The sequence below is a fragment of the Rhincodon typus genome, chromosome 15, assembly GCF_021869965.1.
Source record: "Rhincodon typus isolate 14 chromosome 15, sRhiTyp1.1, whole genome shotgun sequence".
Lineage (NCBI taxonomy): Eukaryota > Metazoa > Chordata > Chondrichthyes > Orectolobiformes > Rhincodontidae > Rhincodon > Rhincodon typus.
This window is the reverse complement of record NC_063346.1, coordinates 46,205,117-46,232,383: the sequence shown is the minus strand read 5'-3', so window position 1 is coordinate 46,232,383 and position 27,267 is coordinate 46,205,117. Positions and strand designations below refer to the sequence as shown.

General features: G+C 38.3%; 1 protein-coding gene across 1 annotated transcript; it reads right to left on the bottom strand.

Annotated features, from left to right (window-relative positions):
* Positions 1–509: 509 nt before the first annotated feature.
* tsnaxip1 (translin-associated factor X interacting protein 1) lies at positions 510–27,267 on the bottom strand (the record flags this gene model as incomplete). Its single annotated transcript, XM_048605905.1, has 10 exons — positions 510–912; positions 5,599–5,705; positions 6,255–6,375; positions 8,391–8,500; positions 10,039–10,197; positions 11,305–11,433; positions 15,532–15,599; positions 22,959–23,091; positions 25,871–26,040; positions 27,123–27,267. Coding segments are annotated over 10 exons (1,341 nt in total), but the record flags the coding sequence as incomplete, so codon positions are not given.

Sequence of the window (27,267 nt, the reverse complement as noted above, 5' to 3'; positions counted from 1 at the left end):
AAATACTGGATAAGGCTGAACTGGGTAAGGGAATATCACCACAAATGAAGTCGGTCAAAACAAACATTTTTATGCCACAATTTAGCAGCCTGCTGGTCATGACTGTTTAGACTCATGCATGAGAAATGCACTTAGGTAAGTTAGTAGACAGTTGCAATACCCAGGGACGTGCACCTTAAGATTGAAGAAAATGATAGAAGTCTCTGACTTCTATCATTTTTAATATTGGAGCTGCTTATCTTAAATACTAATATTTGAGTTCATTATGTTATTAGAAACTACCGAACTTGTATTAACAATTTCATTTAGCATCTCCCTTAGATACAGTACATTTTTTAAAATAAAGTTTTAAAGTAGTAGTAGTAATAATATGAGTAGTAAGGCAGTTCACCACCAGCTTATTATGGCCAACTAGGGATGGGTAATAAATGCTGACCCAGCCTGAGAAGCCCACATCCCATGCATGAATGTTTTTAAAAGAGTACCGAGTAATATATACATCCTTTTTATTGTATCAACTTTAGCACTTTTTCTATCAATAAACATTAGAATAGACCTTAGCTGTGGAGCTCAAAAGAACAAGAAAACAGTAGTCTAATATTTTTTTAAATTAAAGAACAGTGACTCTGTTCAAAGTGAACAGTCATAATGTAGTTTACTTTTAAAATATTAACATATGTAAGGCCGTCCTCATCAGAACTCCAAGTTTTGTACTACTTCCAAGGTCCTACTCTCTTTATGTCACTTGCTTGTAATCGATCTAGAACAGTGTCAGTATCCACAGCAGTAGATTGATCAAGCTGTTCCTTTGTTGTTTGGAAACCTTGAGCTAAATATGTGGCCAAGGTCTGTGGATCCATTGATGGATCAATTTTTTGAAAAGCCTTTTTTAGGTCAGCTACTGTCAGCTCCCTGTGGATAAAAGGAAAAACGTTTTAAAAAAACTATTTCCTAAAGTCACAATAGTCTAACAAATTATGTATTCTTTGTGGGCATCACATGATTAAATGCAAGTTTGACTGCAATGAGAATACTTGCAATTACAACAGTGTCTTCTACAGAGCATTTAAATAAGGAGTGCTTAAGGTGCAAGATGGAATCTTAGCTTTATGTTAGGGAGGAGATAAGAAAAATGTACTAATTTAGATCAATGGATATTTGATTTTCCTTGAGCTGTTCTTCATCAACATTTCAGAACAGGATGAAGCAACATTTTCATATTTACATAAAAAATGATCAGGTTTATTTTGTGTACTTAATATCAACAGAACTTCAGGATATAGTGCAATACTCAACATTGCATCTTTCTAGTTTTATATATTAGTAAAATCACTTGTTTATATTATGGTCCTTTAAACTTGACTTCCACTTATATTGGAAAATGTGCTGAAGCTGACTTGATTTTTTAAAATATTTATCATAAGATGCTGCTCTGAATGAAAAACAGTAATAATTGACTTGCAGTCATACTTTGCAAAATTAATGCAGTTTTATTTGTTGACTACATCTCAAAAGACCATTAAGATCACAAGATTTAAGTTTTGTTTTTAGGGAGAAATGATAGAAGCATGTTCATTCAAATGAATCATGGAATAGTTACAGCATAAAATGGATATTGCAGCCAATCAAGTCTATGCTGTCTGAAACGCTTAGCCATGTTCCTGTAACCCAGGGATCAAAATAATTTTGTTTCCTAAGGGCTGCTCTTGAGATTTTCTTATGGGCTACTTTTTCATTCACACTAATTCATATACAAGGTCTTCTAATAACAATACCTTCTCTGTTTGAGTTTACATATGGGCTATTTGAAATCACAGAAGCAGAATTTTTAATTTTCCATTAGACTTAAAACCACAATTTACAGCAAAGGTTCAATTTGACACCACAGTTTGGTGCAGGACAATAAGCAAAATAACTGACATCTATATAATGAGAAAAGCCAATACCCTAAACACGCCTTCTGTAAGCTGATGACATCACAGCTATTTTCATTGCAGATGACAAAGTTAGATTACTTTAAACCAGGCAGTTAGGACCATTTTTATTGCATCTTTTATTAATTATTACATTTAAATTAAGAATTATGTATCCACTATATTTCCACCCCCCCCAGTTGCTCTTAAACATTTTTACCCTTAAGCTAGAGATTTCATATTGATTTTCAAGGAATTCACTACCTCAGCAATTTCAGTTTTTCTGGCTGAGTTAGCTGCATATTCCTTGGTTGACAAGTTTAAAACTGTTCTCATTTACAGCCTCTTCCATCCTCCCCACACTTGCAATCTTCATCTTCCAACACCTTTCACTTACAGCTTTCTTCCTCAGATTTTCTGCCCATTCTACTAAAGGGGATGGCTTTTCTGGTTGCTGCATGATCGAATTTTCCCAGGTAGTTTAATGGCTTGTATGGGCCAATTTGCCAGCTACTCCCATGTACTTTGAGTCCTGGTACGGTACAGGAAATGTTTCTGTTGTTGACGTGCTCGCTAAGCTGGTAAGCTTGTTTGCATAATCCGAACAAACTTAATGGTTTGGTGAGTGGGTCAACAGCCTGAGCTACAAGTCTTAAAAACCTTGAGCAGGAAATGTGTTCCTGTCACTAATCCAATTACCTTTTTTAAGTCCAAAATCGATTTTTCCAATCTTTAAAGCCAAATTTTAAACATTCAACACAAGAGATTTCTCGTGTTGCCTTTAGATCTGCTGTCAAACTTTTTAAACCTGTGGTTTCTCGTTCTTGACCCATCTGTCAAGGGTTACAGTTTTGCTCTATACAATACAGCATAGGAACGGGCCCTTCGGCCCACCAAACCTGCGTTGATTCCTATTCCTTATTTAAACCCGTTACTTATTGCCCATCCATGGTTCCGATCCCTCTGGTCGCCTCCCACTCGTGTCTATCAAGATATGTATTAAAACATTCCAAACGTGCTGCTTTCACCACCTTCACTGGCAATGTGTTCCAGGCAGCCACCACCCTCTGAAAAGTTTTTCCCACATTTTTCACCCCAAAAAAACTTTCCCCCCCTCACCTTGAACCTGTGCTCTCTTATAGTTGAGTTTTCTTTCCTGGGAAAAAGCCTCTGACTGTCCACCCTATCTATGCCTCTCAAATCTTGTAGACGTCAGTCTCTGATTTTCCAACGAAAACAATCTGAGTTTACCCAACTTCTCCCCATAATTAAAACCCTTCAGACCAGGCAACCTTCTCTGCACTCTCTTCAAAGCATCCATGTCCTTTTGGTATTGTGGTGACCAGAACTGCATGCAGTATTCCAAATGTGGCCTAACTAAACGTTGGCAAGTTTCGATGCCTCGGCCAATGAAGGCAAGCATGCTGTATACCTTCTTGACCACCTTATCCACCTGTGTTGCCACTTCCAGGGATCTGTGGACGTGTATGCACCCGAATTTGATCTTCCAAATGCATCACTTCACATTTGTGTGGATTAAACCCCATCTGCCATTTTCTCAGCCCATATCTGCAATTTATATCCTGTGGTGTCCTTTGACAATCCTCCCTATCTGCATCTTCACAAATTTACTAATCAGACTATCTACATTTTCCTCCAGATCATCTATATTGTAAGAACAAAAAAGATGCCAGCACTGATTCCTGCTGATTACCACTAGTTACTGATCTCCATTCCAAAAATCACTCTTCCACCACTACTTTGTCTTCTATGACCAAGCCAGTTTTATATCGATCCAGCCAGCTCACCCTGGATCCCCAAGACTCTACCTTCTGTACCAGCCTACCATGAGGTACCTTATCAAGTGTCTTATGAGAGTCCATGTAGACAACATGCACCGCCCTTCCCTCAATCATTCTTGTCACCTCTTCCAAAAACTCAAACTTCCAAATGTGTATAAATCCTGTCTCTGAGTGTCTTCTCAAACAACTTCCCCACCACTGACATCAGGCTCACCAGCTTGTAATTACCTGGATTTTCTCTATTTCCCTTCTTAAACAAAGGAACAGCATTGATCACTTTCCAGTCCTCTGCAACCTTGCCTGAGGTCAAAGAGGATACAAAGATATCCGTTAAGACCCGAGCTTTCTCTTCCCTTGTCTTCCACAGTATCCTGGGATAGATCCCGTCTGGCCCTGGTGACTTGTCTATCTTAATCCATTTCAAGACACCCAATGCTTCCTCCTTCTTTACGTTGACCTACCCAAGAGTATTCACACCTTTCCCTAACCTCAACATCCCTCTGGTCCCTCTCTTTGGTGAATACTATCTGGATCCCTCATGATTTTCAGCATCTTTATCAGAGCTCTTCTCACTTCTCTAGGAACAGTCACTGTAGATTCTCCAGTCTATCCACCAAAAACTGATGCTTGGAAACTATATTGTCAATCTTTACTGCATTCTCAAAGGCTTCACATCCTTTCTAGAATTCTGCTGCCAGATTTCTTATCGTCATATACCCCCTTCATTGTGAAGGATATTTATTTCTCTGATTTTCTCAAAGCTAAAAAAAAAACTACTCATTGAAAAGCCACAACTGAGAATATTTTCCAGGTTACAATGCAAATTGAATTTGTGAGAATCTATCTATTCAGTACACAACTTCACAACATTGTCCCTCTGAATCCTCAGGCTTTACTTCAACAAAACGATGTTCACTTGCTTAAAAAGGTCGTATTATAAAAATTGCCATTCAAGAGTATTTTCTCACTCAAATTGCAAGATATTAGAAATGTCTTGTTTAAATGGTCTGAGGGGAAGTTGTGTACTTTTAATTTTCATAAACTGGTTTGACTGTCAGATTCTTGCCAATTGTTTTGAGTGTGAACTGGAGAAAATTTATTGCAGACCTACGTTAGTAAGTGGTTTGGTGGCTAATAATGAAGGAAATACTACTTATTTTTAAACTGTTGGCTGGTTTCTCTGTGCTGGTTAATATCCAACACTCTGTTTTTTCCCCATGGTCATATGTGATTATATTGTGCATTATTGTGCACACTAGCACAAGGATTAAACTAATGAGTGCTACTTTGAACTGCTTCATTTCTCAGCTGGGGCACGAAATTAGGTTTGTATGGTTTGGGGGTAGCTGGATTTATCCTTTTTTTTGTGTTGTTGCCTTTATTACACCTTTTAAAGACAATATTTTTGTGTAGTGTGTCAAAGTTCCAAACATAATTGTATTGATTTATGGTATCTTACCTTCATTTTAAAGTAAAATGAATTATTACAAAAACTTCACCTAAAAAATTACTTCTGATTAAATTTGAAACTGTTTTTAACGAGCCCTAGTAGTTACCGTAATAGCCAGAAGATATCTGTAGTTTGTTTCCCAGTAATCTGCTGCACTCAAACCCAGTAACAAAAGTTGCTTCATGATGCCACATAATACCATGTGATTTGACACCAAGTTGTAAAGGAATATTACTTAAAGTATCCCACTACAGGTACAACTGACCATTGTTTTAAAGCAGAAATAACTTGAGATTTGTAACTACATGAAAGTCAAGCCTGACATGAACAGAATGCCTCAATTTGTGCACCTTACAGCCAATCACCCAGTGTCTTACAGCATAGAGATCTGCCTGTTCTATTGGAATAAGATCAATAATAGTTTGTCGCTTACTCTTTCTCTTCCAATGCATTTCTTAATTCATCAAGGTACATCGTTTTCTCTGCTGTGTATTGACTTTGCAGCAATGCAAGAAAAGCTCCTGCTGTGCCTTCTGCATTCTGTAGAGCACCAAAAGAAATAAAATAAGAATCCATACTTCTAAATGTGATGAGTGTTAGTGTTTTTTTTTCGTTAAGAATGTTGGTTTACTGGTGAAAATCTACATACAAGGTAATACGAAACAGCATCACTTCTTTTGTGATTATAATTTTTGGTCTTCTTAGTTTCTCAGGAACTGACATGATTAGTTTTGTTCTTAACAATATTTAATGTCTTCAGATTGGGATTTAAAATAGTTAGCCTGCACTGCTCAGCTAGAATATAATTTGTGGCAAAACTTGAGAGATGTGAGATTTGATAACAAAAGGCAACTGGGACCCTATCGAATGGTGGGATAGGCTTCCTAACCAATGAAGTTGAAAAATTTGAGGTGTGGACCTATGCACTGCAGTGCATCATTGGGAGGAGGGACATTCTCTAAACTGGTTGTAGAGAGAACCCTTGCCTAGATGACACCAGCCTACCTGTTTGGTTATTCTTGAATATGTGCAAGATATTCATTATCCAAAACATTGGCCAAGTTACAATAGATTTTTTTAAAACATTACCTCTTCAAATAAGGTACTGTATTTAATTTTATTGTCATCTCCAAGTTGGGATGTTGCAGCAGCAATCAGCTCTTCTATGTATTTTTCATTCTTATTAGGGAGGGCTTTCTTCAAAGTTTGACTGTAAGAAAGAATTTTCAATTTTTAAATTAAAGCTCCATCCATCAGGATATAAAGATGCAGTGGAAAGTTGTAGGTGTCCATTTCCCTCCAGGATTTATACAGTTTCACCTGTTGTTCAAACATTTGAGAGGCGCTGTTTTGTGCAAATGGTATCTACCACTACAAAAAAAAAATTACAAGGGCTGAGCAGTTACCATCTACGAGAGAATTTAAACATTCCCCTTGGCATTCAGTCACATTACTATCATCAAATCTCCACTAACAACACTGCAGCTTATTATTGGACAGAAATTTAAGTGGGCTGGCCCTATCAAGACAATAACTACAACACGTCAGAGGCTAGGAGTTCAAAGGCAGGTGACTCCCCAGCCGGAGAGGGTAGCATAGAGCTACAAAAACTGAACACCTGTAAAAGCACTAACAGTCCCCATCTATCTCAAACAACAAACAATGGTTAAACTCAGCCATCTCCGAAAGTGAATAATGGATCTTTGGCTATCAGATAGAAACAGATTGATTAGTTGAAGCTGACTCCTTAATGGGCTCATCACAATGATCACTATTACTCATTGAAACAGTTCAAGCATACCTTTTTGAAGCCTTCCCTTGATCTGCTAAGAATCTAACCATCTGGTAAAACAATGTAGACTGATAATCTCTTTCTCTCTCAAGACCACCCTTAACCCAGTTCTGAATAAATTTTGTTTGACTGAATAGTGGATTAAGTCTCTTGTTACTGTGCCTTTGTCAACTTAAAAAAGGAATTCTGCCTTGGCTCGTATAATCCTGTCTGAATCTGAGTTCCAATAGGAAAGATCTTTCACTGGTGATTAACTATCTGGACTCTGATGATCATATGCATTAAAATTCATATTTTTGGTTTTAATGTTAATCTTAACTGTAAACTGATTCCTTTGTTTTCTTGTATGAATGCACACATGCGTATTGTGACAATCATCCCCCCCCCAAGTTTCAATGCATGAATAAGCTATATTTCTGATTTAAGCCTGAAGCCTGTTTGTTGCGAGTCATTTTAAAACATTGTGTTTCACAAACAGGGTGTAAGGAAAACGTCAAATCCTGTTTCAAAGAAAAAGAATCTTTTCACAGAAGACAAGAAAATCAAAACTATTTATTTTCTCTTGTAACAATCAAAAAAAAAGTAAATGGTCAGCCGACATCAACAGTAATGTAAGAGATCGCATGCTAGGATCATTTCACCTCAGATTCTATGCACAGCCTTGTGTTAAGAGTGTAAATAACTAGAATATCAAACAAAGGTAAAAGGTAGTCTTACTCAACAGCTTTGGCTCAGCAGAGTCTCTAGTTCCTGACTCAAAACAGTCAAACAAACAAACAAAAACAGAAACAAAGACCCACCTCTATGGCCATTCATCATCTATTATCAAATCATGGAACAGGCAGAAATGCATCAAAAGACAAAATGCAGAAAGGCCTTCAGCCCATCAAATCTGCACCAACAAAAAATACTAAATCTACACGAGGACTATAGTCTTGAATATTGTTGTTATGGACCAGACCAAAACCCTTCAAAATATTATTACAAGGGTAGCCTAGACCCTAACCTTTTCTTATTTTAAAGGTGAATGTAAGGTGTTGTGTTCCAGATGCAATTTGGTTGGTCAAACTACCAGGCTTGAAACAAAACACTCTTTATTCAGATACTAATTTAAATACAGACAAAATAAGAAAAGTATTGGCTTAACTGTAACTATCAATGCTCAATAAAATTTACACACACACACACACAAATGGTTCCCTTCTCCTGAAAGGAAGTTACTTTGCATTAGTATGCTTTGTGTCTGTACTCCACGGGATTAAATGCATCAACTTCGAGAAGGCAGGTAAGTTTAAAGCCCATAATCTTTGAGACTCAGAGCCATGCACCTAGTCAGGGATGTACGTGTTCTCTAACCCCATTTATTGCACTACTCATTTGGAAGGCACTTTATTTCCCTGGGCAATCTAAATGCAAGTTTTAAGAATGCTGACCTGAACTCCTGTTTAGAAAGGATCCCTTTTCCAGATGTGTCATGATGGTTCAGTTCTTTCAGCACATGTGCAATATGTTGAATCTGCCCGTGATATACACTTTCATCCATCTATAAAAGTAATTTAGACCGTAAGTCCAATTAGACAGAATGCTAGAATATTTTAACTACATATTATTTCTTCCAAATTATGCCTCAAATCTTGATCAATAGTTAAAAGTGACTCTTTCTTGTATCCTACTTTCATAAGGCTCCTCTTTGCAATGATAGCTGTAATGAGGAACTAGCTAGATAGGGAATTATAAAAGCATTACTGAAGTTCTGTCTCCTTGCAGTGGAGAGTAGTGAAGCATGAATTTGTTACTTTGCTTTCTCATTAGGCTTGGAAATATACTGATAACGTGTTCTATCAGAAAGAAAACTCTAATTACATTTTTTGCATCCTTCATGTTAAAATCCATTAGCAACTTGGGGGGGTGGGGGGAAAAGACACACTGTAAATTGTGAATCCTCATTCGTAGTGGGCTCAGACTGCATCCAGTATCATAAAAGTGCATCTCTCACTCTGTTGCACCATGAGTTTGACAAAGTTGCTCCATTTATTTATTAATTTCACATTTAAAAACTTACCACAAAAATTGTTAACAATTATAGCACAAGGAGGTTTTTAGCATGATGAAATGTTTTGATCAAGAAGATGGAGTAAAACATCCCTACTGCAAGGGGGGTCAATAATCAGAGGCCATTGATTAAAGATCATTAACAGATCCAAACAGGAGAAAAAAATAATATTTATTTTACTCAATGATGGGATCTGGAAAGCTCTGTGGAATCTGATTCTATTAATAGTTTTATAAGAAAATTGGGTTGGTGCTTGTGGCTGAGGAACAAAGTGCTGTTTCTCGGTGTCTATAACCTTAAGATCCAGTGCCGGAAATGATGAAGGCATCCTTTTGAGCTTCTGATCCTAAGAAATAACCCTCTTTGTTCAAATGGCACAAGAAGTGGATGTAAGAATATGCCTATAGCGCTGCAACACTATGCTGCTATTCCAGAAGTTTATGGCTGTTCTTTGATTTCAATTCCACGTTCTTCCCATCCCAATATCCCTAGAGTCCAAAAACCTCAACCTTTAAAGTACTGAAAAACTGAGTATCTGAAACCCTTTGGAACAGAGAATTTCAAAGATTCACAACCATCCAAACAATCACAACTCCTCGTCTCAGATTTAACTAATCCAATAAATGAAACAATAATCCTTATTCATGACAATAGTCTTTTGTGCTGTTAAAATGATCATTGGCATTCCAATGCTAACACAAACGTCATGTTTGACTGATTAAAAGAAAGTGCATGTTGCCAAAATTCCTTAAAATATTCTCTGGTTGTAAAGAAACACTTGGCTTTACCTCAGCACCTCCACAGCAGTATAGCTAACAGTACAAATCCAGGAATTTAGGGGAAATCAATACTACTTCCCACCACTCCTATGGCATGCTGTGTAGATACTATGATGTGAACAACTGCAGACAGTGAAACAATGACAGTATCAAGTCATTAATGGGAGGATAACAAAAAAATCCTTTAACTTATATAAATACTTTTGAAATTCTGTTAACTCTGTTGAATAAGAGAAGGCCAAAACTCACAATTCCATTAAGAATACTGAAAAACAAACTGATGAATTCATCCTTCTGATGGTTTCTGCAGCCATAATAAATGTTGTAGGCCCAAAGCAGGGCAGAGTTTCCATACTTCTTCTGGAGGAAGTTATAGAAAAACTCAGGAAGGCTAGACCTCGTTCCACTCTGTTTTGTGGAAAAACAATAATTAGATTTTGTTTAAACAAATTTCTTCATAGAAACGTGATGCTCTATATTAGGCATAATTATGTCAGCAGTATCAGGAGATGCAAAATAAATTCTTTTGTTTCATGGAAGTTTCTCTCTGTTGCACAATTATTACAGGTCTTCAGGAAATTGGTTAAGAGGTGTTATACAAGCACAAGAAAATATAACAAAGCATTTAAAAAAAAATCAGCTCAATTCTATTATTTTTCACTACTCTGTGATTTAGGTGAGAGTCTAAACGCTGGATGTTGATTGATGGGGGATGTCATAGATAACTTCTACTTTGTCCCAACTCACTTTCCATCATGTTTATTGCCACTGAACAGCAAATATGAATGGGATTTCTAGCCATTTATTTTTTTCTTCCTAGTCCAGGCCATTTCCAATTGTAGGATTTTCGCAGGCATACTTCAGTATACTCAGTGTTTAGGTTACATCAGAACATTGGTGGCTGTATTTACTACCAGCAGTAGGCATTGGGAAACAACACCAACACAAACATTTTAGCCAGAATCAGCTAATACATTAGAAACTTAGATTGAGCCTGCAATCTCCCTAGCTGCATTTCATATGTTCACTGAGACTTGCCAAACCATTGGAATAACTTAAAATGATTGTTAAGTGCAATAGGCAGATAATCCTTGAAGATACACGATATATCAAAGAATAGGTTCATAGTTGGGGGACATTAAGCTTAGCACAAGTAGAAAAATTGGAGACATACATTTTACACTACTTTCTGACACTGATACTGGGTTGGAGTTTATATTATTTGTGCAATTTAGAAACGCTAGTATTTTGCAAAACACAAGTCAGTCTCAAATGCATGACATATGAAACAGAGACTTGCCAGCTCTAGCATGTACGAGTATATAAACTTCAACTCAATTGAGGAGTTGTTAATATTTGACTGCTTTCCTTATTTATTGCATTGTTGAAATTTTTCCAAAAAAAAAATTCCAAAAAGGATTCTGTTGCTAACCTTTTAAATACAAATTACCTCTTTTGTAGGAAGTCAATATCATCTGAAAATGTCAATGTTGTGATTCTGTAGAATATACATACCTGGAGATCTGCTGCCATCTTTTCTTTCCAGATTTCCTTAAGAACTTTCGTTATGCTTTCCTTGGCTAAATTCACATTCTTGATTAGACCATCATGACGCAGATATACAATAACATCTTCTCCAGTACCCTATACAGAAAGTCATTTTGTTTATAAGCCTAGATTTACATTTAGATGAGACACTAAATCGAGATCCTATCAGTCCATTCAGATGCACATAAAAGATCCTTTGCAGCTATTTGAAATCCAGAGCATTTCACAGCATTGTTGCAATCCAGTAGGCAGCCATTTGGCCTATTATGTCTGCATTGGTGATTCAAATAAGCAATTCATGTAATGCCATTTTCCCCACCATCTTGCTGTAACCCTGCACATTCTTCCTTTTAAAGTTAATAGTCTAATTCAACTTTGAATGGTTGCATCAAACCGGTCATTAACCTGTAGTGCATTCCAGACTTAATCACTCACTGCTGTTTCCATAGAACAGAATCCCTATACAGTGTGGAAACAGGCCACTCAGCCCATTGAGTTCACACTGACCCTCTGAAGAGCATTCTATCCTAAACACCACTCACCCCCACCAAATCCCTGCATTTCCCATGGCTTATCCACCTAGCCTACACATCCCTGGACATTATGGGCAATTTAGCACAGTCAATCCACCTAACATGCACATCTTTAGACTTAATGCCTTGCCCATTATCTATCCTCCATTCAACATCACTCAAAACAAAATGGTTCTCATTAATAATTATGGGGCCTTGCTGCTTGCATGGTTGCTTTGTTTCTAGGCATTAGAACGTTCAAGATTTCAAATGTAATAAAGTCTCACGACATTAGGTAAAACATGAGCAAGGAAGCTTCCTGCTGATAGCTACTAAACTAGGTCTATGGTAGGTTTTGAGGGAAGCGACAAGTGGGAAAAACATACTTTACCTCATCTATCTGTCTGCCTTAGATGCATTTGTCCATGGTGCTAATAGGTAAGATTGACCACCGTAAAACTCATGTGGAATAAAAAGTCTTCATATTGAAAAAGAACCTCCATTGTGTAGTGTAGCATTATCACTGTGCTAAATGGGATTGAGTTCAAACAGATCTAGGAACTCAAGACTGGGCATCCGTGGGGGTGGGCTGTCAGCAGAATTGTACTCCCAACATTATTGTAATGGTAGAGTGGGGATATGCCAGGCTAGGAGGTCACAGGTAAAGCCAGAGGATCGACACTATTTCTACAAAAGAGTGCAGGAGGGCATGCCAGGAGCAGCACTAGGCATATTTAGAAATAAGGCATCAATGTGAAGCCACTAGCCACAATAGGACAATTTGCTTGCCAAACAGCATAAAGAGCCTGACAGACAAAAATAAGCAGTTTCACAACCAACAGATCAGATCCAAGCCTTGCAGTCCAGCCACATCCAGTTGTGAATGGTGGTGGAAAATTAACTCACAGGAGGCAGCAGCTCCACAAATATCACCATCCTCAATGATGGGTGAGCCCAACTTATCAGTGCAAATAAGACACAAGCATTTACAACAATCTTCAGCCAGATACACCAAGTGAATGATCCATCAGCCTTCTGCAGAGATCCCAGCACTCATGCCAGTCTCCGGCCATTATGATTCACTTCACGTCGCATCAAAAACCAGCTAAAGGCATTGGATACTGCAAAGGAAATCATCCCTAACAACATTCTGGCAACAGTACTGAAGACATGCTCCAAAACGTCTTGTGCCCCTAGCTAAGCTGTTCCAGTACAACTACAACACTGGCCTCTACCCAAAAATATGGAAAGTTACCCAGGCATGTCCACTACACAAACCACACACCTCATTAAAAAAAAGAGACACAAATCCAACCTGGTCAATTACCACCCCAACAGTCAACTCAAAATAATCAGGAAAGTGTTGGAAGATATCAGCCTAGTGGCACTCAGTTTGCGTTCTAACAGGTCCACTCAGCTCCTGACTTCATTGGAGCCTTTATTCAAACATGGGAAAAAAAATGTCTGAATTCCAGAGGTGAAGTGACCATGACTTACCAGGACATCAAGGCTACATTTGACAGAGTGTGGCATAAATGAGCGCTAGCAAAAAAGAGTCAATGGTAATTGGGAGGTGGAGGGGGAGGGGGAGGGGGAGGGGGGTGGGTGGAAATCATTCCACTGGTTGGAGTCTTAATTAGCATGAAGGACAAATGTTTGTGGTTGTGTTTGTTGGAAGGCATCTCAGCTATTGGTACATCTGTGCAGACATTCCTCAGGGTAGTGTCCTTGGCCCAACCATCTCTAGTTGCAGCAGCAATGACATTCCCTCCATTGTGGATGTAGTAGGAACATTTGCTATTGATTGAACAATTGGTGTTGAACATCATGTAATATTTGAGACTCAAAATAATGAAGCAGTCCATGTGGAACTTAGCAAGTTCTGGACGATATGAAGGTTTGGGCTGACAAGTAGCAAGTAACAGAGGCTAAGAATTCTGCAGTGAGTAACTCATCTCCTGACTCCCCACAGCCTGTCCACCATCTACAACGCACGAGCCAGGACTATAATAGAATACTCCCTATTTGCCTGGATGAGTGCAGCCCCAATAACCCTCAACAAGCTCGACACTATTCAGAACAAAGCAACCCACTTGACTGGCACCATATTCATTCCCTCCACCACCGAAACATAGTAGCAGCAGCATGTACCATCTACAATATGCAATGCAGAAATTCCGAGGCTTCTTAGTCAGCACCTCCCAAATCTACAGCCACTACCACCGAGAAGGACAAGAAAGCAAAACACGCGAGAACACTACCACCCTCAGGTTCCCCTCCAAGCCACTCACCATGTGAACTTGGAAACATATTGCCATCCCCTCAGCGACCTTGGAACAAAAGCCTTCCCATCAGCACTGAGATCTACCTACACCAAATGGACTGCAGCAATCCAAAAAGACACCACACCACAACTTTCTGAATAGTAACTAGAGATGGGCAATAATTGTTGCCCAGCCATTGACACCCACAAATCAAGAAAAAAATTGTAAAAGCACTTTGGAACATGAAAGGCATCCTGGAAGTATAATTTCTTTCTTAGGTCATCAGAATTGATTCCTGGGATTTATGCATTCATAGCAAGACTAGCATTTTTAAAATTTACTTTCTTGGAATGTTGGTATCGCTGTCAAGTCAGCATCTATTGTCCATCCGTAACTGACTTGAACCGAATGGCTTGCTAGGCCATTTGAGAGGACTGTTAACAGTCAACCATAGTTCCAAGGATCTAGCGTCACACAGATTAGACCAGGTAAGGACTGCTGATTTCCTTCTGTAAAAAGGACTTTAGTGAACTAAGTGGGTTTTCTGACAGTCAATTTTAGACTTTATCAATCAAAATTAAATTCTGTTGCCATACTGCATTTGAATTCACATTCCCAGAGCATTAGCCTGAGTCTTTGGATTTAGTCCAGTAGCATTTCATTCAGCCACCAATTCCCCATTAATTGAGCTTCACACTCCATGATCCGATGTCTTACTGATTTCCTCTACTGTATACAATTTCCTCTTTGTCTCCCAAATCTTTTCCTCTCTTCCCCAGATTTCTCCGGTACCCACAATCTTCTCTTGTCCTGCTCAATCACTGTAGCTTGTGCAATGATCTTCTGTAAACTCTCCACTCCACTCCACCATCTTCTTCCAAATCTTCTTCTGAACTCTTCAGTCCATTGCCTGATTTTTGCAGCCCCTTCTACAATATTCTTCCCTCCCCCCTCAATCTTTCCAATACCTGACTCTTCCAGTGCACCCTAATCAACAGCCCGGTACCTATCTACCCAATAGCCAGCGAGCCTTCCTCTCAAGCTTGCTGATTGCAACCTGGAAATGTAATGTGATAATAAGTAACGTGATATTTAGCAGATTCTAACTGCACTTCTCCATTAATACCATACCAGCATGTGTGAAAGTGCAATCTAAACTGTCTCACTTCCCCTTTCTTTTCCCAGAACCACGCAAATTCTTCTTCAAGTATATAATTTGTTCCCATTTGCAATTATAGAATCTTCTTCCACAGCATTTTAGACATTATTACAATCATCTGAGGAATGCAAATCATTTTTTCAATGGTAAGCCTTTCAACTGAAAATACAAACCCGTGATCTTTAAACAAGGATGCGGTCGATATACCGATCTCATGAATCCTTACAATATTATTAAGCAAATGACTATTAGCGCATACCAGTCCCTCAAAGTAGTCTTCATCAGCTTCAACTGGAATATTTTCCAACTGACTTGAAGAAAGGCCACCTGTTCAAATTAAAAGCAAATAAAGAAAGCAACAGTTATGATTTTTAAACTTTAGAAAATAACCTTTTGGGGAAGGCAGACTGTGACAAAACGTAGTTTATTATTTGCTTCTTCAATTTTCCAAATTCTGTATGGTGTTGAAAACCAGTTTCAGTCAGAAAAATCATACCCCAGTTAAGTTTCTAACAATGTTGCAATATTATTGCAATCAATAAACTTGAAAATAAGAATCTAAGAGAAAGGTTGAATTAGAAATGCAAAATTTCTGGGAATATATTTGAATGTACCTGTGTTGGTATATTTCTGTTTGCTACTGGTGTTGCCATAATTTTGAAAGTTTTTATCTGCCTGACCTTTTCAAATTTATAAGTCAGTCTTAAACTGAAGATAATTAATTAACTCAGATCATAGATAAGGTTGACGGTCAGAATCTTTTTCCCAGAGTTGAAATGTCTAATACTAGAGGGCATGTATTTAAGGTTAGAGGGGAAAAGTTCAAAGGAGACCTGAGGGGCAAGGTTTTCACATAGAGATTGGTAGCAGTTTGAAGTGCACTGCCAGGGGTGGTGGTGGAGGCAGATACAATAGTGGCATTTAAGGAACTTTTAGATAAGCACACAAATATGCAAGGAATAGAGGGATATTGACCAATGGCAAGCAGAAGGGATTAGTTTCATTTGGCATCATGTTCGGCACAACATCGTGGGCTGAAGGGCCTGTTCCTGTGCTGTACTGCTCTATGTAAATCATTTCTGTAATTGCTAAGAATTTTTAAAAACTACTCAAGTACAGTATGTTTTTGCATAAAATTTACAAACTATTTATTCCGTTTATAATGAAGATTTAATGGATTATGATTTGTTACTTCTGGTATCACATTCAGTTAACTGTTTGAATAAATTTGCTTGGCAGATTAAGTTAGGTCTCAGGTAATGTGTTATTCTGCAACCTTTTGAAGATAAAAAGAATCTAAATGAAGGCAGAGTAGAAGCAACAAGTGAAATGTAATGAATAAAACATTCTGTGTTTCTTTTCATGGTAGCTATGAGCCTTACATGGCAGAGTACGTGAAAGTATGTATTAGAAAGTCTCACCTACAACAGCAATCTAACGCTGTTGCAAAATATTGAGGACCTGAAATATAAATAAGATCTAATAGCAAACAGTGACTTCAACTATTCACAACATTAAGGTACCAGAATTTTAACATAGGGACTATGCTCTAAAGTGTTTCTTTTTCAGTTCTCCATACACTATTATTGTCTCCCTTGTTTTAATTTCCACTGAATCACATCCTGCTACCTAGTTGAGAAGGTATGCACACAATTTTTCCCAGTCCTTTGCCACTGCTGCTCTAGTGACATCATTTGGAGAAGTGATAGGGAAATCATGCTGTTCCTTCCTGTGGAGACATACCTAGTCACGAATCTCACAATAAACTGACTGCAATTGAAAATTATTTGTTCAACACAGGTTGACACAATCTGGTTGAACATACTGATTTCAACCAGAATTTATAAATGAGGTCTTCAACTGGAAGTCCAACTTTGTATCATTTCAAAATGTGAAAACAAAATTAATTTTTTTATTTCAAAATTATTTACTTTGGAAGTTACAGGGTCCTTGGTTTAACGAGTCACCAGTGCTACCAACGTTACAGTAAACCATCTGTGCTGCTCTAAAGTGGTGACCTAGATGATGGCCCAGATTTTTATGCAACTGGGAACCTTATGGTGTTCTCCACTGGTTAGGCTTGCTTGTCTTTGTTTAAGTTTTAAAAAATTTTGCCCACAAATTTGCTGGAACTTAGTTAATAATGGTATAATGGTATAAAGGGGCAAAAAGGCATCTGGGGCTCAGTTCATAGACAGAGACATTTTGCCCACTTTCAGAAGTTTTAATCACCGTGTGGAAAAACAAACATCAGATACTCCCTGGGAGCCTCCCACAGCAAGATGCTTTGGGAGGGAGACTTTGAGGAGGAAATCTCACGAGACACCCCAGTGGTAATAGCTGTACCAGCACCAAGATGCTGCCAATGCACCTCAACGACACTAACACACGGCCCCACTCAACAGGGCCTATCTGCCTTGAATGGCTTTTTCTCCAAAATTCAGCTAAGCTTCTTGAGTCACTGCCACATTGATGTTACAGCCTCAACAATGGCTGTTGTAAAATCACTTTAAGGGAAGATGCGAATAATGTTCATGTTTTGAGGAACAAGGAAGCAAAGCAGAATGTGACCAGTCATCTGCTAGTTCTAGCTATTGCTGTGAATAATGGTAGTCAAAATTGTAGATTAAGCATGTTTTTTATGTGTTTATACATAATTAATTATAATTTACATAATTTGTAGACAAATAAATTGAATCTACTTATATATATTTTATCAATTCGGTGTGTGAAGGATTGGTGAGTTTGCGTAAAGAAGCCAGTTGCACACCATTATTGGTGGCACTGCAGGACTAGTTTGATTATTCTGGTAACCCTTGTAGGGAGACTGCCATTCTCAAATGGATGGTGGTTTGTGGCAGCCTGTTAGTTGGTGGCCACTGCTAGCAAAGTGCCATGCCACGATCCCAACATCTGATGGAATTGACTCATCTCCTGCTTTCTGTCCAGCAATGGTTCTCAAACCTGAACTGAAAAATTCAGCACAATATCTGTTTTTTGGCGTAAGTTGCAGGCTGATTTGCACAAAAATACATGGCATTCCTCAGTACCATTATGGGGCAGTATATTCAGGGCTTGAATATCTTACTTGGCATCAAGAGTATTAACACTGAACCAAAGTGACCCTACAACTGTAGCCGCTCTCACTCAATATGCTTCTTTACAAAGGCGGCACAGTGGCATAATGGTTAGTGCTGCCTCAATGCCACAAACCTGGGTTCAATCGCAGCCTTGGATGATTGTGTGGAGTTTGTACATTCTGTATCTGTGTGGGTTTCTGCCAAGTGCTCAGGTTTCCTCCCACGGTTCAAAGGATGTGCAGGTAGGTGGATTAGTCATGGTAAATGTAGGGTTATGGGAATAGGGTGCAGGGCTGGGTCTGGGTGAGATGTTATTTGGAGGGTTGGTGCAGACTAGATTGGCTGAATGCTCTCTTTCGGCATTGTAAGGATCTTATGATTCTATAACATACTATTTTACAGATAAGTTATAGAGAAGGCACAAACAAATTCTTATTCGGGTTTTCTGACTTGACTGCACATTTGCTGTATTTTATTGCTCTCCCAAGGTTTTATTTTGAATTCACACATGGAATGTGGGCATCACTGGCTAAGCCAATATCTGATGTTTGTCTCTAACTGCTGTCTGGATCAACCATATTGCTGCGGGTCTGTGGTTCTGGGGTGTCATGTAGGCCAGAGCAGGTAAGGGAAAAGTCTATTTCTCTAAAAAGGACATTCAGATGGGTCAATTGACAAAAGTTTCAAAGTCATCATTAGACTGTTAATTCCAGATTTTTACTGGATTTAAAATTCCAACAACAGCCATGGCAGGATTTAAACCCAGCTCCCCAGAACATTACCTGGTCCTCTGGATAAATAGTCTAGTCATAATATCACTAGGCCATCACCTCCCTTAGGAAAGGGAAGCGAAAGTGGAAACATTGGGGTACTTCCAGTAAGATGGAAGGGATGTATATATACATAACATTTTAGAGTCCCTTCAAAAGTACAGGGTATACGAAGAAACTGGAATCCTTTACTTCGTAAGACGAGCAAACATCTGACGTAGATGGTGTCAGTGCGTAGGAGAACACAAGTGGTTACATAAATCCAATTTATTTCTTCTACTATACTTTAAAATTGCACTGTCTTGTTATGATCTCACCAACATTCCAAGGAGATGGTAAAATTATTCAATCTAGCAAACAATTAATTTGTGACTTCATTTTTTTGTTTGACTAATATTGCTAATGGTCGCCATTGTCTCATTAAATTAGTCTTGGCCTGGAAGTTATGGGCAATTATTACCTAAACAGAGACAGCCAGAGCAATTGCCTGTGGTTGAAGTGAAATATTGGTCAATTTTTAGCATTTGACTTATCTCGAAGAAATTTTTAAGCAAAAACTTCTATAGCCACAGATGTGTGGCTAAATACAGAATTCTTCCCCTCCCATAATTTACTGCCCTTGTGCATTACATCAGTGTAGCTCCTATTTATGGTGATTTGAATACAATTTCCAAACCATGCATTCTAAAGTATTTGCATGTACAACAACTTCACGCCTTCAATGTAAATATGGATGTTACAAAAACTTACAAAAAATGTGTCCCTGCAATTTTCTCCTCAGCTTTCTGTAACGTCCTGGGATACACTATATCAGGTCCCAGAGATTTATCCACCTTTTGTTTTCGGAGACCTCTAGCACCTCCTCTTCTGTAATGTGAAGTGTTTTCAAAACATCAATATTTATTTCAGAGTTCTCTAGCCTCCATTTTTCTCCACCATCAAAGCTGATGTGAAATATTAATATCTCTCCCATCTCCTGAGGTTCAACACAAAGACTACCTCGTTGATCTTTTAAGGGGCCCCACTCTCTCTCCAGCTGCCCTTTTGCTCTTAATGTACTTACAGAATCTGTTTTGGATTATCTTTAACTTTATCTGTCAAGGCTATCTCATATCCCCTATTTGCCTTCCTGATTTCCCTCTCAAGAATGCCCCAACACTCTTTATACTTTTCAAGAGATTCATTTGATCCCAATTGTCTATATCTAATTTTTGTTTTTATTCTTGACTAGAATCTCAATATCTTTACTCATCCATTGTTCTTACCAGCCTTACCTTTCACTCTAACAGAAACATAATGCCTTGTTTCCATCACAAAATTATAGAATCGAAAATTTCACATAGAAGTATAAAGTTATGTCCATGTAATAAAGTTTTCTGTAAAGTGGTCCCACTAATAATTGTATATATGTGTATGTGCACATTGTAATTCCTATTACATTGCATTATTGAAGACTCAGTTGAGATTTTAAAATCTAGACTTCAGCTTCCCTGAAGTGCTACCTGAATAAATGATATTCTGCAATCCAACCAGTGTAAGACATGCTTTGGTACAATTCCCTTTTTGAGAATGTTTGTCCTTTAAGCTGAAGCAAGTAGTTCTCAGCCCCACTGGATGAGCTCTGAACCAGAGAATTTTTGATGGCAGAGGTTTACCTATGCAAAACGCGATTTGTTTCCCATTTTTGTAAAGTTCAAGTTTGTGTTCAACCATCCTGTCACAGGACAGTTTAAATTTAGGTCTTCAATTTTTTGTGTAATTACTGTTAGAAGTTCTCTTCAATGTGAATCAAGGCTATACAGTAGTTATTGTGAGGCTATAATTAGTGGGATCACATTACAGAAAGTACATTAAGAGCAAAAGAGCAGCTGGAGAGAGAGTGGGGCCCCTTAAAAGATCAACGAGGTAGTCTTTGTGTTGAACCTCAGGAGATGGGAGAGATATTAATATTTCACATCAGCTTTGATGGTGGAGAAAAATGGAGGCGAGAGAACTCGGAAATAAATATCGATGTTTTGAAAACAGTTCACGTTACAGAAGAGGAAGTGCTAAAGGTCTCAGAAAACAAAAAGTGGATAAATCTCTGGGACCTGATATAGTGTATCCCAGGACGTTGTAGAAAGTTGAGCAGGAAATTGCGGGGACCTAGCAGAAATTTTTGTATCATCCGTAACCATGTCTGAGATGCCAGAAGACAAGAGGGTGGCTAATGCTGTTGTGTCTTTATTTAAGGAAGGCTGTAAGGAAGAGCATGGGAACTATAGACCTGCAAGTCTGACATTGGTAGTGGTTACATTATTGGAGGGGATTCTGAAAGGAATAGGATTTACATGCATTTGGAGAGGCAAGGAGTGATTAGGGATAGTCAGCATGATTGTGTGTGAGGGAAATAGCGTCTCTCAAACTTGATTGAGTTTTTTGAGGAAGTAACCAAAAAGATTGAGGGCAGAGTGGTAGACATTGTTTACTTGGGCTTTAATAAACCCTTTGACAAGGTTCTGCAATATACTGTTAATATAATTACATCACATGGGATTCAGGATGAGCTTGCCAATTAATTACAAAATTGGCTTGGCTTTAGGAGATAAGGTGGTGATGGAGAGTTGTTTTTTGCACTGGAGGCCTGTGACCAGCAATGTTCCACAGGGATTAGTACTGCGTCCACATTTGTTCATTATTTACATAAATGATTTGGATGGGAATATAGGAGGCATAGCTAATAAGTTTGTGGATGACACCAAATTTGGTGATATGGTGGATAGTGAAGAAGATCATCTCAGATTACAAAGAGATCTTGATCAATTGCATCAGTGGGCTGAGGAGTGGCAGATGGAGTTTAATTTGGATAAATGTGCGGTATTGCATTTTGTAAAACAGGCAAGGACAGGACTTATTAATGGTAGACCTCTGGTTAATGTTTTAGAATAGAGAGACCTGGCGATTCAGGGACATAATTCTTTGAAATTTGCATCACAGGTAGATAGGGTGGTTAAGAAGGCATTTAGCATGCTTGCCTTCATTACTCAGACTGTTGAGTATAGGAGTTGGAACATATGTGTGGTTGCACAGGACTTTAGTTAGGCCTCTTCTGGAGTAGTGAATGCGGTTCTGGACACCATTATAGGAAGGATATTATTAAATTAGAGAGACAGAGCTAAGAAAAGATTTACCATGATGTTGCCAGGATTGGAGAGTTTGAGTAAAAGAGGGGCTGGAAAGGCTGGGACTTTTTTTCACTGGAGTGTAGGAGGTTGAGGGGTAATCTCAAAGAGGTTTCTAAAATCATAGATAACATGAATAGCAAGGATCTTTCCCTAGGGTGGGAGACGATGCAGGTCATTCAAAACTAGGAGCATATTTTTGCTGCGAGAAGAAAAAGATTTTAAAAAAGGACATGAGGGGAAACATTGTTTCTTAAAAAAAAACAGAGTGGTTGGTGCGTGGAATGAATTGCTAGATGCGGGTACAATTACAATATTTTAAAGACATTTGGATAACGACATGAATAGGAAAGGTTTGGAGGGATGTGGGCCAAACATGGGCAGGTGGGACTAGTTTAGTTTGGGAACATAGTTAGCATGGACATGCTGTATGACCCTATGTCATAACATTTTAATTAAGAGGAGCCTGGAATTTATACCGATTTCAGCTTAGTCCACCTTGAGTGGATATGAATTGCATTCCATTGTAATTCTGTTTGGAAATTTACCCAAGCTGTAGTTTCTTGATGGGTTATTAGAAAAGTGCATGTTAAAACAATGCTCTTTCATCATTGGAACCTAGGTTTGAATCTAGTTGAAACTAAAATCCAATTCAAAATGATGGGATGAGTTTACCTGCCATTTTAGTTTTGAATACTTCGACTTCTGCACTCAACTTGTCTCGTTCGAGAGTGATCTGCTTGTTAACTTCTAACAGAGTGGTGTACTCCTGTTTCATCTGAAAATACTGCTTCTGCAGGCTTTCATTCTACAGGAATAAACACATTTATAAATATAGAGCTGACAATACTAACATTCCATAACTCTTCATACTCCTGCATTCAAAAAAAAAGAAAATGTATCTCTTTTTGAGGAATTACAGAATTAAACGAGATGAGAATTCATCCAATGCATATTGGATGACCTAAAATACCTTAGACATTTGAAATCTGACTGCCAATGAGATTCTTAAAAGTAAATCAGTTTTTTAAAAAAAAAATTGCAATGTAACTGCTAATACTTAGTTTATGCATTGAAGAATATGATTAGGCAATTGTTTTGTTTTGGGTTTTATAATCTCCAACAGTACCACTTAACACCAGGCTTTTTTTGTTGGCTGTATTAATAAGAATTTCTACTTGAGTTAAGCAGCCTATAGTTTCATTGATTTCCTCTTATGCTATACAATCGAGTTCTCTTACTTGGCTCTGCATTAAATGATTTTCTAGCCTTTATCAACAAAGGATCTGCCAAAATGTTCTTCCACAGTTGTGCTGTGTGGTTGTTATTTACCAATCTTTCCACTGGATTTGAAGGGTGGAATATGTGAAACATTATCATTAAGCATCCACATAGGAAAGAAAGAGGGAAAAATACACAAGACAGAATCTTATAACATGGGCAATGATGAGAAGGGTGGCAGAATTGCATGAGATGTTGGCAATGCTCGTCTCCATAAAAACCATAAGAAATAGGCACAAGTTGGCTGTTCAGTCCCACATGCCTATTCCATCATTCAATAAGATCATGGCTCATCCGACATTCCTCACATCCACTTTCTTGCATTTTGATTTCTCTATTGCTCAAGAATCAATCACAGCCTTAAATATACACAAGGACTCTGCCCCATTTAAGGTCTCTATGGCAAGGAGTTCCAAAGACACTCAACCCTCATTAGAAGAAATTCCTCCTCAGAGTCTTAAATTGGCACCCCTTAATTTTGAGACAATGCCTTGTGATCCCAGACTCTCACCTGAGGGGAAACAGCTCTCCTCTCAGCACTCATCCTGTCAAGCCTCTTAAGAATCCTATTTGTTTCAATGCAATCACCTCTCATTCTTCTAGACTCCAACGAGTAGAGTCCCAACCTGGTTAACCAGTGTTCATAAGACAATCCCTCCATACCAGTGATCATTTAGTGAGCCTTCTCCAAACTGTCTCCAATAATATCTTCCCTTAAATAAGGTGAGCAAAACTGTTCACAGTACTCCAGATATGGTCTCACCAGCACCTCGTACAGTAGTAGTTAGACTTCCCTACTCTTATACACCAACCTCCAACCACCACCACCACCCCCCCCAATAAGGGCCAACATTCCACAATTCTGATTCCTTGCTGCACTGGACATAATCTTCATGATTCAGACGTGTCACACAAATGTTAGCTTATCTTGTTCTTTCAGGTGATATTAAAATATAAATGTACGGCAGTTAAGATATGTTAAAGTTGTGATTTTGTTTGAAAATTTTTGGTTACATAGAAAGCCAAGTTTGGTTCTGTGAAGAGAAAGCAGAGTTAACATTTCAGGGAGAGGTGAGGTATGGGGTGAGGGTGCTGTGGTTTGATGGTCTCATACTGGCAGGCCTTAATGTCATGGTGTGAAGGGGAATCTCCAAAGGACACAAGGGCCTTCAAAAGGAGGTCCATACCCTTATCCAAACACTAACCCATGCAGGTAGAGCTGCCTGGCTTCTCGTGATGTGGACCTTACCCTAATGCAGATTTTTAAAAAAAACAGTAACAGGATGAGGCCCTCAAGTAGTTGCATGCCCCACGTAAAATTTCATACATCAGGGCCAGGTGGGAGGACAATGGGAATTTCAAATGCATGATTTATGTGGTCCCCACCATCAAATCTGCCAGAGGAGAGGGCACAAACCAGCCTTTGATGAATTCAGACTGAGGCTATTTTCCTTGGAGCAACGGAGGCTGAGGGGTGACCTTATAGATGTTTATAAAATCATGAGGGTCATAGGGCAAATAGACAAGGTCTTTTTCCCCCACAGTGGAGGAGTCCACAACTAGAGGGCATAGGTTTAAGATGCGAGGGGAAAGATTTGAAAGGGACCTGAGGGGCAACCTTTTCATGCAGAGGGTGGTGCATGTATAGAATGACCTGCCAGAGGAAGTGGTGGAGGCTGGTACAATTACAACATTTGAAAGGCATCTGGATGGGAATGTGAATAGGATGGGTTTAGAGGAATAGGAGACAAATGTTGGCAGATGGGACTAGATTTATTTCTGATATCTGGTTGGCACAGACGAGTTGGATCGAAGGGTCCGTTTCCGTGCTGTACATCTCCATGACTCTGCAACTAACACAATGCAATGATTTCTGATTCAACCCAAAATGCTCTAACTTGACTTTCTGAACCACTTTGCAATTCCCTATAACTTGGTCCAGTTATGCCCACAGCAAAAAGTTTGAAATTAACAATCAAATCAGGATGTAGTATGAAAATATGATGTTCATATGGCATAAAGATTTTGTAACATACAGTCGGTTCTGCTTTAACGCGTGTTTCTTCAACATGAATTGGCTTTAACACAATTGAAGAATTTAGACCACTGTTTGTAGAACGCGAACTGTGTTGGCTATAACACAATTCCAGCCTCATTAGTTTAAATGGTGCGGTTACTGTGTGATTTTCTTATAACACGAGATGGCACGAGAACGGAACCATCATGTTATATCAGGATTCGTATCCAGGACAAGACAACACCATAGGAAATGCTTGCACAGTACATTTTAAATATGGTAAATATACCTTTTCACTCAGCTCATTATAGTTCTTATCCAAAGCCTCAAAATCCCTTCTGGGAATCACATCTCCATACTCTGCCTTCATTGCATTTAGTTCCACTTGCAGTGCCTTAAGGTCTTCACGAGCTACCTTCAGAGCGAGCTTCAGTTTTACTGTGTCCTCAACTGCTTCAGCTTTCAAAAAAGAAAACTATAATTAATACCTATCAAATCACATCAGTCACATACCTACTCAGGGTCTCAGAAGTACTTCTTTGAAGAAAAGTAATTGGGTAGTAACCTGAAACTATTTAACTGGTATTTGAGGACAGACCAACAAAGTTTGGACAATATTTTCATCCAGCAATTGAACTGCAATATAAATTAGCTTATTAATTAGATTTTTTTAACAACAGTAAAATGGCAGATAAGCAGTTCTTTGCTAATATTACTGACAGTAACTAGTAGTCAGTTCAGGAAGATAATTTCCATTTTGGTTTGGTGAAACCAGCTCTATTCAAATGAATACACTGAAATATGGATTGAAGTTTAGAACGACAACATGCTCATTTTTGCTGATTTGTACTCTGGATAAAACAGCTACATGAAATTACAGTTTTTTAAAAATAAGTTTGCAGTAGGTCAGTAAAGTGACTACCTAACACAAACCAATAACTACATTATAATAGGGAGTTAATCAATAACCTGGAAGTTTAAAGTATTTTGGTGATCATTCTTCCCAAATATAATAGTTATATTAGACACCCATCATACAGCTCATGTATTCCATTAAGTTACACACAATCATAGGGGGTAATTTTTGCCCTTCATGGAGTTCATTAATGTCTTGCATTCTGTTCCTATTTCAGGTTTCAATTTGCAGACCTAAGATTTAGTGATCCTAATGGATAGTGATGGATTTAACTAGTTTAAACTGTCACATCAAAATTAACTTTATTTTGTTCCTTCTCCAGCTGGATCCATAATACCCAGTGAGGATTTATCCAACAGGCTAATATGGAGCTGACTAAAAGATGTTCAGTAATAAATCTACCCATCTAGGTTCCAAATAGGAGTAGTTGACTAAGCAAATAAAAAAATTACCAATGCCTTGAAGTATCAGGCAACTAAAACTTTCGCCAAGAGTTGGTGCTTTATTCCAAAGTGTTACTATGAAACCATCTTGACCAGAAAGTGATCTTATTTCATAATGGGAAAGGATAGTTACTAGTTAGTCACTAGACAACAACATTTACCATTTTGACTATCAGTTTTACCTTCTTCTTTATGAGAATCTTTTGACTGTTCTTGCTGATATCTGAGATTATTCATATCTGAAATCAGAAGTTTACGTGCATCATGTTGTTCTCGATACCGTTCGTATTCAGCTGCTAGTTCTTCCTGAAGTTTTCTGACCTGACA